Source organism: Meriones unguiculatus, chromosome X (assembly GCF_030254825.1).
Source record: "Meriones unguiculatus strain TT.TT164.6M chromosome X, Bangor_MerUng_6.1, whole genome shotgun sequence".
Classification (NCBI taxonomy): domain Eukaryota; kingdom Metazoa; phylum Chordata; class Mammalia; order Rodentia; family Muridae; genus Meriones; species Meriones unguiculatus.
Window position 1 is genome coordinate 136,071,101 of NC_083369.1, and position 14,488 is coordinate 136,085,588.

At 39.0% G+C, this 14,488-nt stretch overlaps 2 protein-coding genes across 2 annotated transcripts in view; both read right to left on the reverse strand.

Annotated features, from left to right (window-relative positions):
- The window catches only part of Vegfd (vascular endothelial growth factor D), a 76,581-nt gene that overhangs the window by 41,511 nt on the left and 20,582 nt on the right, over nt 1–14,488 (reverse strand). The gene's annotated exons all lie outside the window — the stretch shown is intronic.
- Pir (pirin) overlaps nt 1–14,488 on the reverse strand; it is a 98,670-nt gene that overhangs the window by 5,393 nt on the left and 78,789 nt on the right. The window contains 1 exon segment of the mRNA XM_060374784.1: nt 8,876–8,956. Within this exon segment, the coding sequence (XP_060230767.1) occupies nt 8,876–8,956 (81 nt within the window).

A 14,488-nucleotide genomic window follows, 5' to 3' on the forward strand; every position in this document is an offset into this window, starting at 1 on the left:
CAGTTTCTGTGAGTTCATATGTACATCAGCCCTGTTGTGTCCTTGGAGTCATTCCCCACCACTGGTTTTTATGATTTTTCTAACTCTTCCGTAGTAATATAATTTTAAAAATCTATCTATCTATCTATCTATCTATCTATCTATCTATCTATCTATCTATCTTGCCTATGTGTATGTCTGCACTACACGTGTGCCTGTTGCTGAAGGAGGCTAGAAGAGGGTTTTAGATACCCCAGAACTGCTCACAGACAGTTCTAAGCTGCTTGGTAGATACTGGGAATTTAACCTGTGTGCTCTCAAAGAGCAACCAGTGCTCTTAACTGCTGATCCCAGTCCAACAATATAATTTTCGAACAGAAATAACACATATACAAATCCAAAAACAAGATTTTCTTGCTTTGTTATTTATTAAAATAACACAAAATGTTTCTCAATGCCTTTAAAATAAAATACATATAAAATATAAAATGAATAGGTGTATAATGTTTTAAGAATTGCTTTTATAATCAGTGCATGTCTAGTTTAAAATCATATTATCATTCCATTACAAAAAAAATGACTATTTTAAAGTACCTACCGTGCTGTATTTTAGCAGTGATATGGAGGTTAGTAGTGGATGGCAGTCAGGGTGCTGGTAGGTTCTAGCTGGTAGGTCTTCATTCTGCTCTATGCCATTTCTAGTTCTTTCTGATTGCTAATCCATCAACCCTAAAGTATCCCCAGACACATTTCCAGACCCCTGGCTGCAGAGATCCAGACTCCTCCATTGGCTTGTCTTCCTTGGTCTCATTTTAGCGACTGGATATGCTCAACTTTTTAAAGTTACTGGATTGGTGGCTTCTCTGATTTCTTAAATTTCTGTTTTTATGTCTTTGGTTTCTTAGTGCCTTCCACTTGGCAATATTCTAGCTTGGAAGGAGCCTTCTTGTGAGAGCCATATGAAGAGGCACCCTGAGCTAGCCAAATAGGGAGGTCACATAAGGGAAAACTGAGGCATGCACAAACAACAGCTCTCCAAGCCTCAACCTCCAACCTGCTAGCCATGTGGGACACCCCAGAGAAGCCAGGAGATGAACCAACCACCATTATTATCAGAAACTGGAAATGTTTAAGCCACTAACTACTAAAGTGGTTTCCTACAAATAGATAATTGAGTATTGCCTATTTTCTCCAGTTTTCTCTCAGGGTTATCTAATTTTCAATCAAATAATAATAAAAAACCAAATTACTACATATTGTTAAAACTTCAAGTTTTAAAAACTCCACTCCTAATGACATAGAAAATTTCTAAATATACAACACTGTCATAAATTATATCAAATATTTATGTTTCTACTAATACAAAACTTTATTATCTTAATTATATCAAACATTTAGGTGCTTCCATTAATACAAAGCTCTTTAATTTGAAATCATTCCAATGTTTAATCTCAGAAGATTTATCACTGGTTCAAGAAAATTAATAATTAACTCTTCTTTTGTACATTAAAAAAGCTGTAATATTTCATAAGACTGAAATGTGCTTATCTTTTTGCTTCAATTATAATTTAAGTAAGAATGTGTGGTAGAATGTTTTCTCCAAAAGTTTTAATCTGCTACTCCCAATATCCCAGAGCTGGTGGCATTTCATACATGCACTTAGCTGATGCTTTAATTACTTCTTCACACATAAGAAATATGGGTCTACCGAAGGTTTGGTTATGAGTCTTAGTATCTGTTTTGAAACGCTGCTTGGTAGGGTCTTTCAGATGCCTTCTGCAGAACACTCCTGTCATACGTCCAATGCACATCTCATTTGTCTTTCTAAGTGAGGACTGATCATCTTACCTCGTGTCTGCTTTCTTGTTTATCTTCTTTAGGTGTATAGACTTCATTATGTTTATCATATCTTGTAGGTCTATATAAGCAAGTATAAACCATGTTTATCTTTCTCCTTTTGGGATACTTCACTCAGAATGATCTTTTGCTGGAGTTAGTATGATGGGGAAAGGATAGGAGCCCCATAAGGACCAACTATATTTGGGCACAGGGTTTTTTTCTGAAACTGTTTCTCCAACCAAGGACCAAGTATGGATATAATCCTAGAACCTTTACTCCGACGAAGCTCGTGGTAGCTCAATAACCAATTGGTTTCCCATAGTAAGGGGAACAGGGACTATCTCTGACAGGAACTCAATGGCAGGCTCTTTGACCTCCTCACCCCGCAAGGGAGGAGCAGTCCTGCTAGGCCACAGAGGAGGACTTTGCAGCTAGCCCTGAAGATACCTGATAAAACAGGGCCAGACGAAAGGGGAGGAGGTCCTCCCCAATCCGTGGACTTAGAAAGGGGCAGGGAGAAGCTGAGGGAGGGAAGGTGGGATTGGGAGGGAATAAAGGAGTGGGATACAGCTGGGATACAGAGTTAATAAAATGTAACTAATAATAATAAATAATAAAAAAAACAAAAAAGGAGAAATATGGGTCTAGTGGGGCACAGTGGTGCATGCCTGTAATCCCAACACTCAGGGAGGCAGAGGTAAGCTGTTCTCTGTGAGTCTGAGGCCAAAGTGGTCTACAAAAGTGAGTCCAGGATAGGCAAGGCTACACAGAAAAACACTGTCTCAAAAAAACAAAGAAAAAAAGAAAGGAAGGAAGGAAGGAAGAAAGAAAGAAAGAAAGAAAGAAAGAAAGAAAGAAAGAAAGAAAGAAAGAAAGAAAGATGGTCTAACCATTCTCATGTCCAGTACTTTCTAACCATCATTGATTGCCTTATTGACTCATAATCCAACACACTACCAAAATGCATACAAATGTGAACCTAGCTGGAAATCAGTGATTTGATAACAGATGTCACCAAGCTGACAAAAATTATTTCTTTTCTATAAACACAGATCTTCATCCACTTCCTACTTCTACACAGTTCTAACAGCTAGGCATTGTGCTTGTCCTAGTTTGCTTTTCTGTTTTTCTGATATAAAACACTGACCAAAACCAACTTAGTGGAAGAAATGGTTGATTTCAGTTATAGTCTGTCATAGATAGAAGCAGGAACCTAGAGGCAGGAACTGAAGCAAAGATCATGGAGGAGAGCTGCTAACTAGCTCACTCCCAGGCTCATGTTCTGCTACCTATAGTCCTTCCTTTTTTCCTTCTTTTTTTCTTTTCTTCCTCCCTTCCTCCCCTTAGATTTATTTATTTCATGTGAATTAATGTTTTACCTTCATGTATGTTTGTGCACACACATGCCTTGTGCCCACAGAAGTCAGAGGGAGATAACTGGATCCACTAGACTTGAATCACAGATGGTTTTGAGCTGCCATGTGGTTGCTAGGCACCTCACCCCAGGACCTCTACAAGAGCAGCTAGTGCTCTTAGCAGCTGAGCCACTTCTCCAGCCCTTCTGCTACTTTTCTCATCATCTGATACTCACTTACCTAGAGATGACAGTGCCCACAGCTAGGGCCAACGTGCTTCCTCCATCAATCAGAAATCCAGAAAATACCTCACAAACATGCTTCCTGGCCAATGTGATGGAGGTGATTCCTCAATAGAGGTTCCACCTTCTCAGGTGTACAAAGTTGACAACCAAGATTAGCCATCACAATGGTTGTCCAGTCTGTACAACATTCAGAGATCCAAGAAAAGGAAGCCTTGTTTTGCCACAGCTTGTATCAAACTTTCATTAGGTTTTAGGACTGTTCATGGTGTTTGTGGTGAGCTACTGGCTGATAAAGCCAAGAAGGTTTTCATTTGATATGATTTCATTTTTTTTTCTTGTTTTGCAGTGTGATGTTTAAATGATTAAGACCTCAACAATAATTTTAACAAGTCAGTTGTCACAAAAAATTCACTGTCTAAGGGGTCTGGAGAGGTGAGGCTTTAGGGTGAAAAAAGGAGAAATGGGGAAGAGGATCATGGGGAAGAATGTTCTGTTGTGTTTGGTTTTGCCATGGCCAAGGGGACAAACTTGAGTTGGAGGGTCAGGAGGTAGAAGGGAAAGGGTTAATGGGGCAGAGAAGAAAGACTGCTCTGGATGTCATGTACATGCTGACTGTTTAGAATGGAAGTTTCCTAATCAAAAGCAAGCTCTTTAGGGAGTAATAAACATGCCTTTTCTCCACACTGTGGAATGAGAAAGTGTTAAAACAAAAGCTTTGCTCTTTTATATTACTCAAATAAAATGATGACTTTCCAATTACTGTTTGGACAGCAGACTAAAAGGGCATGTGCATTTTGTCTGAAAGACGAAATTATGAACCTTTTAGGAGTTGAAGAGTTTTCCATCATTGTAAAATCCTGGAGGTGTCTGCTCCAAACTTCTTTCGGTGACTTTCCTATAGATTTACCCTCTGTGCTGCCCCTTCTTTAACCTAAGGCAGATTTACTTTCTGTCTCTTGTTTTATTTATTTATTTTTTACATTATTTATTGTGTGCACGGGGGTAGCACTACATGTGTACCATGGCATGTAAAGGCCAAAGCACAACTTCTGATAGTTGGTTCTCTTCCTCCTGGGGATTGAACTCAGGTTACCAAGCTTGGAGGTAAGCACCTTTATCCACTGACCTCTTTTCCCATCCATCCTTTTTCTTTTGCTAACTAGCCTTTAGTAAAAATCTAATCTCACCTATAGCTATTCAGTTGAGTGTTAATGTAGTTCGAATTCTCAGTAGGAAATTTCAATCAATAGCATCAAATGATGAAAACCATGCAAAAACAAAGAAGATGAAAGATGAGCTTAAAACAGTCAGTCCTTAGGTGCCTCTATGCCAATGCCTTTATGAACATTGGTTTTTAAAACATCTTCTATGGCTCAGAAGACTGTCTTATGACTCTGACTCCAAGGCAGGACCTTTAAGAGTCCAGCTCATGCCTTTTGCTTTAGTGTGTCTTCTAGAGCTCCTACTTAAGTCTTTTGCATCTTACTTAAATACTAACTTTCAAAAATTGCCCTGGGTTCAGCAGGTGCTGGCCACTAAGCCTGACAACCCCAGTACTATTCATAAGATTCATGTGGTTGATGGACAGACCCAACACCCTAAGAGTTGTCCTTTGTCCTCCACAAGTGAATCATGGCACATTAACTAAATAAAACAAAATAGGTAAATTGCCTTTGATGCTCCATAACTGTTACTGCTGGGGCATATCTTGAGTTTCATGGAGACTAACAAGAAATGATCAAAGCCCGGAGGAAAGGTCCAGGGGTCATTTAATATGTTGATAACTCTAGAGGAGTGGCCCATACTGCAGGTCACCGAAGAGATTGGACATGATAGTAGAGGACATGGAGGTGAGATGTACTGAAACTGCAAGCAGAGCAGAGCTAGAAGAAAGTAAGGTGCTAAATCAGTTCCTCATTCTAGACCATAATTCAGTGCATCTTTCTCCTCAGAATCTTCAGGCTAAGATGAGTTCTAAATGCAAGACAAATAGCTTGCTTTCAAGCCTATTGGTCAGTGTCCCTCATAGCCTTTCCTAGATGTAAACATTGTTATGTGTCCTGGAGCCTGTGATATGAATCCTCATCTGATAATGTGTTAATCTGTTAAACTAGGTCTTGTCAGCAGTTTTATTTTCCCTTACCATTATTGACTACCTACAATGTACAGCATCAAGGATGGACAAACTTTCTCTGGAAAGGGTCAGAGAGTTTTAGGCTTTGTAGATGATGCAATTTCTGTCATAATCAACTTCTACCTAGACACTGTAACAGTCCCTGGTCAATACAGAAGTGGATGGGTTTAACAGTGGAAAAATAAAATACAAAGAAATTCATTTAGATCTGGTTTATTTAATATCATTTACTGACCTCTGTGCTAGGTCTGGAACAGACACTGGCATAGGTAATCCTGATTGATTTTAATAATCCTACACAGTTGGCCTCAATTATTTCAATTTTGCAGACAAATAAAATGAAGCCTAGGCTAGTGAGACAAATCAGTGGCTAAAAGTATTTGCTGGCATGCTGAATGACCCAAGTTTGATGAACCACATGGTGGAAGAAAAGAACCAATTTCTGAAAGTTATCCTAGGGATTTGACATGCATTCTATGGCATGTGCACTCCCACACACATGCACACAAATAAGAAACAAATGTAAAAAAAAATGAACAAATGCAAAGCATAAAAAATTTAGAAACAGCCACAGTCACACAGCTAACAAGTGGCAAAGCTAAGACCCAAACCTACATAGCCTCTATCTTGTTGTAATGTAAAGGGAATGTCCTACTTTCCTACAGACACACAACCTCTTTAAGTGAATTTGTGTTTAAATTCTAAAGTTGTCGTGATGCATGGTTGCCACACAGACAGTGATGGAACTCATAGAACAGTAACAGAATGCCCCTTGATGTCAGGGATGCCCCTTTGCTAATGAATTAATACTTATTTTTGTCTATTACAGCTATCCACTGACTTTCAGGTTCCCCCATCACTTCTTTCCATCTTGGCTTCTATATCCTTATCTGTGATTTTTGTTGTTGTTTGTGTGTGTGTGCAATGTAATAGGGAGAACTGAGGTTGCCAAACACAATCAGAAACTATTGGAAACTAATATATCAGGAACTTCTGACCCATGAATAATTTTCAAGTCTCATCTCTCTATTTGGTTGAGGTATGTCAAATTGCTATTTTCGTAGGTCAAATGTGGCAGTCCCATACGGTTTGACATAAAGTCAGAGGGCATAGACCCTAAGATGTATTTTTCTGGTGTTACTGAGATTCTGTTTTGTTCTGTTTATAGTTCACAGAGGTACTGCTGGTCATTGAGGCAGCAAGTGAGCTACCAATAAATTGGACTGAGATATAAAATCTTCTGCAGTCCACTGCATTATAGGATTCCATGGTCGGAGAGCTAGAAGTGAGTTAGACTGCCTCTCTACTGGTCTGCTGCCACCAAAATAGTTTTTATTCTTACTTTTCAAAATGTAACTGTCCAGGCTCGTCTCCTTAATCTTCCTTTCTGGGGAGTGACACAAAGCAATCAGATTGGCTTAATGGCTTCAGAGAAGGATGAATCAATTGCTCAATGGGATGAAACAGACATGAGAAAGAATTGAGAAACCTGGAAAAATCCCTCCTTAAAAAAGAAACTATGAAAAACATCACATGTTCTTCTTAGCTCCAGATGGGGATGAAAGGGCTCTTTGTGAGCATGCAGATCTGTATTTATACTTTTAGATGGCTAGCTTAGTTTTACTTATCCATAGATAAAAAAGAAATCAGTTTTATGACAGAGTAATATTAAAAAACAATGAAGATGCATTGCCTCTAGATTCAAATGTTTAGAGGTAAGCAACATAGATTTTTACATGATTTCTGAAAGCAAGAAATAAATGTAGATGAAACCCTAAAATATAGCACTAGAAACCTCAAAATAAAGCAATGTAATCAGCAGAAATTAGGAAAAGGGCTTGATAAAATAGGGGAAGAATTTATTTCCCAAGGAAGTGGAAAATTTTTTTTCATTTCTCTCAGAGTTAAACATTTTCATGGAAATTAGTAAAAAGTACAAGAAAATTAAAGGGGAGGGAAAGATTGTAAGCATCAGAGGCAATGGATGTGTTGGGGGTTGGGCTGGTGCTCTGTATACAAATGCTAAATTCTAGGTCCCAGGATCTGATTGCAGTCCAGAAGAGTGCATTCTTACTTACACTGGTCTTTGTTGTGTAAACTTTGCTCTCATCTTATCTCTGATTGGTTCATTAAAAAGGCTGGACAGCCTGTATCTGGGCAGAAGAGAAGTAGGCAAGGTTTTGGTTCTTGTGCTTGGAGACTCAGGTATGGACCGTGAGACAGGGGGAAGAGAGGTCGGGAGGAGGAAAAGAAGGAAGAAGATGGAAAGAGAGGATGTGGCCTGATGGAGCAGATCTAGCCCAGACAGGATGAACATTGGCAAGTAATATTGGGGAATGTGGCTGGGGGTAGCCAGAGAAGCTTAGGAATTAGTTTAAAATGCACCTGCCCAGTTACTGTGTTTAATGCCTGTTAAATAAATAAACATGTCTCTGTCTCAATTATTTGGGAGGTAGCTGGTTAGTAGAGCCTTCTAAAATTAATAAATATTCAACAACTAGATATCTAGAGTGGAACTATGTTTTTTTAGACAGGACAGGCCATTATACACATGAATTCAAAGTAACTGTGACTCTGTGCACAAGACAAGCCAGACAAAATCCTGTCATGGATGGAGGAGGAGTCATGAAGTTCCACCCCTGCCTGAAGAGCTATTAGCAATTGACTTCTGCTGGGGCCAAAAGAATTAGTTTTCTTCAGGAATGCAACCCCTGAGAGGCTACCCATGCTCCAGAAGATGGTCCTATACCCATGCACAAACAGGAAGCGTACTAGCTGGACTCGTGGGTTAAAAACAAAGACAGTACATTAAGAAATACTGGCAAGGCGTAATGAAGAAGAGAGGAGAAATGGAAAAGGAAGAACAGATTTGATCAAAACATTATATGAGTTTATAAAACTCAAACAATTTTTTAAAAGAAAATTAAATGTTTGAGGCTGAGAAAATACCTCAGCTGGTACAAGGACTTGCTGTTAAACTGTGAGAACATGAATTCAAATCCCAGTCACTCATATAAGAAAAATATGTGTGTAATCACTCATATCCGTAACCCCCAGGGTTGGGTGTGTGCTCCGAAAAAGGTAGATTCTGAGAGCTCCTTGGCCAGGCAGTCTAGATGCAATAGGGAGTTTCAGGTTCAGAGAGAGACCCTCTCTCAACAATCTCAAAGGAATAAGGGGGAAAATGATAGAGCACGACACTACACATCCTCCCTTGGCATCTGCATGCATGTGGGCATGAACACCTACACATGTCCCACTCATACACACAAACACACACACATACCACATTCGTGTGTAAAGAAAGAAAATTAAAAATATCTTATTTTCCATTTGGACACTGTCACCTTCTCCAACCACTGCTGTATGATGGGGTTCTATCTTTTGTTGAGCATCATCAGACCCTACAACAAAAGATGACCCTGTAGCTTTAGTAACTGTTATGGTATATAACAATACCAATGACCATTCTTTTGGTCAAATACTTAGAACCATAATGTTTGTTTCATTTCAGAAATAACAGACTTAGGAAATCCCCTTGAATTTGTGGGTTGTTTACATTTGCTATTATAAAAAGCTAAAATGTATTGGTCTTCCATTAGAAAATAGCAGGGAAGTGAATCCTGCATCATGTTTCCATTTATACTCTTAGTGTAAGGTTATGGGACAAAATTGAATAAAGACGATTAAGCATACGACAGATTATATATATAAAAGAAGTTTATTAGGTGGATAAGGAGAGAGAGAGAGAGAGAGAGAGAGAGTCCACTTGTAGGGTTGTCCCTTTAAGGGGCAGGGTAACCACACCTTCCAGGTGTGGCCACCTGGCCGGTGACACATGATGACATCATAAGTTGCTAGGCAACTCAGAAGCAGGTTTTGTTTCAAAATCCTAACACTTAGTGCCATGACCAAATGGTTCCATGGAATTTTAAAAGCCCTTGGAATTACATGTTCATAAGAATGTTCTTCTGTGTGAAATACAAACCTCATAAAAAGCAAACAGACCTAGGAAAATGATCAAATGTCATCAATAATTCATTTCAACAAGAATTTACTAAGCATCTCCAACTTTCAAGTACTAGAGAAAAATGCAAAGATGTGCAATTCAGATTCCTTGCATCTAAATAATTCAAAATGTTCTTGGGGTCAACCAAATGTAATCACATGCAATCGTCAGAGAAGAATTCAGCTGGAAACTGGATGAGTCAGATAGCATCTTATTGAATACTGAACAATGTTTGCTTCTCAACCCTCTGGAGGTTGGGTGCATTCTAAGCACTCAGGAGGATGGGTGTCTTCAGGGTAGCTAACCTTTCCTCCATTCTATTCTAAGGCTTACAGATTAAATAAAGCTAGTTAGTTAACACTTAAATAATTCAGTGAGAACAGGAGTCTTGGGAGCTCATTCAGGCATTGGCAGACTCACCTCAGGCATTTGTTCTGCAAGAAGTAAGAACTTAAAAGATCTCTGCAATGTAAGATAGACCTAGAAGAAACAGAGCTTGGAAGAGGGTACTGAGGACAAGAGGACAGAGTCAAAGGTACTGGGTGAGGATTTCTGGGCACACTGTGAACCTTTTATCATGACTTTAGCATTCTATTGGAAAGGATGAAAATGTGTCATGAAACTACTTCAAAGTCATTTTTATTCATACAACATGAGTGAGTGAACTAGACACACACCCTCAGACAGAGAGAGAGAGGAAGGGAGAGAAAGAGAGACAGACAGAGGAGAGAAATGTTCATATCTGTGTCTTGAAGGAAGCGAAGCATAAAAGGAAATGGAGGGCAAGTCTGAACTTAGAAAAACCTGTAGGGAGTTCTCTGTGATGGGCTAAAGTGAAAGTGGATTACAATGTGAACGGAGTGAAAAAAAAGATAATCAGGTTTAAGAGAGGGAAGGAGGGGAAGAGGGAGCTGAGAAAGAATGTAAATCTGCTGCTTTTCAGTAGGAGAACAAGCATGTGGCGACCCGAGGAATGCAGCAGCAGTTCTGCAAGAGGCATCTGGACAATGGAGAGATCAAAGCGGGCCAGAATAGCCACAGAAAGCTGCAGAGGAGGGTGACATTTAGTCTGTGCTTTCCATCTGGGTATCAAAACAAAACAGATATGTGAACAGATAACAGAGAGAAGATCCCAGATCCAGCATTCAAGGAGTTAGGGAGATGGCTCAGATGGCTCAGCACATAAGAGAACTTCCTACATAAGCATGAAGGCTTGAGCTGTGTGTGTTTGTTAACCTTAGCACTGTAGGGGAGCAGACAGGAGGATCACTGGGGCTTGTTGGCCACCATCATAGCTCCAGGTTCAGTAAATGACCTTGTCTCAAAGGAATAAGGTAGAGAATGATAGGACAGGTCATCTCCTGGGCTTCACATATGCGTGTGTACTACATATATACACCTTACAAAGAAAGAGAGAGAGAAAAGAGAGATACAGAGAGAAAGACACACACAGAGAGAACAAAGGCTTCAAGCTAAAACTTAAAAATTATTAAGGAAGCTATTATCTAAATAAAACACTAACTCGATGAAACAAGTTATTGTTTTATTTAGAAACAGAATCATGATTTGTAAATTTGGGCCGTATTAGTTAGCATTTTAAAATCCATGTTTTCTAGAGAAGTCAGTCACCTTCCAGCCTATACTTTGGGAATAGATGTACTCTATAAGGGACATATGGCTTACACTGTTGCTGACAAACATGAAACAGGATTCCGAAAGCAAGAATTCTTATCTTGGAGTAGAGTGTTCCACAGAAGTCTGCAGCTGAAGTGTGAAGTCTGAGAAGCATGGCCTTGGGTGGGAGACAGAATATACATGCAGTTTTTCCATAACCTAGCTGGGATGTAGCTTTTCTTCAGTCATAAATATAGCTAACAAACCACAGCAGCATTCAGCCTACTGATAGCTCTGTCTCCAAGAGAAGTCACAGATATTTTTGTACCATGTTAGGGTGTAGAGCATATCTCAGAATAGAGTTTATGCTAGTTGTCACCTACAATTAAGAGCAGACCTGCTATTAAATCACTTCATTTCAAATGCCAGAAGAGAAGCTATACGTAATTGTGTCATAAACTGGTTCTTTAACATTTTAATAATGTCACTGAGTCTTAAAAACATTTTCTAGGGGGAGCTTAGTAAATGTAGAACAAAACAAAATCCATGGCAGAAAAAAAAATTAAATGTGTTTGATCACTGACTTTGGAAGGAAGACAAAGGTGACTAGAGAATAAGCCTGATTTGGGTGTATAACAACTTCCTGGTGAAAATACTTCTACCTTTGCCAATTTCAAGGACTCAGCATGAGCTCAGGCACAATCAGTTCTTGCCAATTAGCAAGAGCCACCCCCAACATAACATTCATTTGTCAAAGGTATAAGTCAGCAAATGTCAAGGAGTGAATAATAGAACTCCACTGACTTCCCATTCACACAGGAATTTGGCAAGATAAGTCAAGTAGTCCAAGAGGAGTGACATTTAAAGTTGGGTAATATTTTAAACTGTGATAAGGGAAGGCATTTTATTAGGTGTGTTTTACTGACATTCCCTGCGGACAACAAACTACTTTTCTCTCTTCAACTAATTCATATGTAACACCCAGTACCCATGTGGTCCACTCCTGGACCCTGCTTTTGTCATATAGTATATGTTTCATGATGCTGTTTTAATAGAGTGGTCTGACAAGAGACAGCACTCAAAAATACTGCTAAACTGGTAGTTCTCTGCACCTTTTATCAGAGTAGTGTGCTTGACAACAATGGTGATTGGCCTGTGAGGAAATCTTAATTTTAATTTAAAAGCGGGTTCAGCACTTCCTCTAATCCTGACTTGACGGTGGGTGCTGCTGCTGCTTCCCATGTTCCTTCCTACTGATGTATAAGTGAAATCACAGTGTGGTACAGAAAGGACTATTTGAAATTTTCTACCCCAAAGAACGCTTTCCTCACTGACACCAGAGTCAAGTTTCCAGGCTAATAATTTACAGTCTACTTTAAGTTTCTAGCTTCCTATGCTATGGAGTCTTCAAAACAGAGCCATGGACTGACAGCATTATGAGCTCCATATCATTTCTATGATATCCCACCCATCTGGTTATCTCCTGAACCTAAAATAAGTCCTCTCAAAACATATCCTATTGTTTCTGACTACTTGTAATTGTAAAATGAGCCAAATCAGATAATAAAATACTTTCCATTGGCAATCTTTGCCAAGAATGTTAAATCTAATAATGCAGTTAAGGAACACTTAACCAAAAAATGTAATTGTTGGTTTTTTTTTTTTTTTGCCTAAATAATCATAAAAGGGCAAAATACTTTTAAAAAATCTGTTTTTTAATATTGAGGTCCAGCTCCAGTATGTGACGGTCCGTCCTCTTTTCATTTTCTTCTCTTAATAAAAACTGGCATCTCACACTCTGTTCCACACAGACTTTAGCATCATCAGGTGTATGTGTATAGCAGAAACTCTTTTATCTCCTACAACAGACTGCTAATTGAAAAACAAACTGCCTGAAGCACCTCATTTTTTAAGTGTAATGGTCCTGCAATATACAAATTTTGATAAGTACAGTTGAGGTGTTGGTAGCTAGATTGAGGCCTTGCCCTTTGTTTTGTTCATTTATTTATCATGTATTTCTGTGTGCATGTGCATTTATGAATATATGCACGAGGGTGTAATAGCCTGGCTAAAGGTTGACATTGGGTGACTTTCTCAACTGCTCTTCACCTTATTTTTTGAGACGGGATCTCTCGTTGAACCTGAAGCTCATTGATTTGTTCGATTGCTTGGCTACCAAGATCCAGAGATCCTTCTCTAACACAGCACTAATTTTATAGGTACACGCTACCACCCCCCCCAGCTTTTTATTAATGGATGTTAGAGATCTGAACTCAGATTACCATGCTTGACCAGTAAACACTTTGCCTACAGACTCATGTCTTTTGCCTCTTGTCCTCTTTTTTTTTTTAATGTAGACCCATAAGGCATCACCTAAATCCTTCTACATTATTAACAGTTTCCCTATTGTCCACTTCTTAAGTTTTCTTCAGCAACTTATGTTTACTAGACATTGGACTTATTTGTAAAATGGTCACAATTTCATTTATTCTACAAATATACATATTACCTATTATTCTCTCCACGATTCTTTTGAGTCAGGGTCTTTCACTGAATCTGGGCTAGGCCAACAAGCCCCAGTGATCCTTTCTGTTCCTCCCCCCATAATACTGGAGTCACAGGCACATACCATCACATTCAGCTTTTTTTGTGGGTTCTGAGGATTTGAAATGGGAATTCTTGGCTTATACCTTGGAATTCCCCACTCTACCCACATCTACTATTATTGAGGATACTGACGAGGAAGAGCAAGTCAGAGGCTGAGACTCTCCAGCACTCACTGACTATTGGGCACAGCTGAAAAGGTGAGTTCAGGTTCAATGAGAGACTCTGTTTGAAAAGAAAGGTGGGGGCTAACTGAGGAAGCAACTTGATGCTGACCTACATGTGCACCTACACACATGTGAACATATCCACACTAACAAATACATACATCACATATACCACACCCACATACAACACAAAACACACATTTTAAAGATCTTATTGTATTTGCTTACACAAGTCCATTTCAAGTAAGTTTATAATGTACCTTACATACATTTCCCTCACACTCCACTACTCACATCCTCCTCTTCCCTCTCTATGCCTTTGTTCTACAATTAATAGCACTCTTAAATCTTTATTTTATGCAGTCTTCTAAAATTACTTTTGCCATCCAAATTGTGGCTATTTGTTCTATCACAATATACTACCTACATATGTTGACATTTCATTAACTGAACAACAGGTGTTTGATATTGTGTAAAAGAGAATGACTTGCTCATCAGTTCCTACCCTCTGGGGGTTGAGTAGTGCCATTCATGTTTATAAG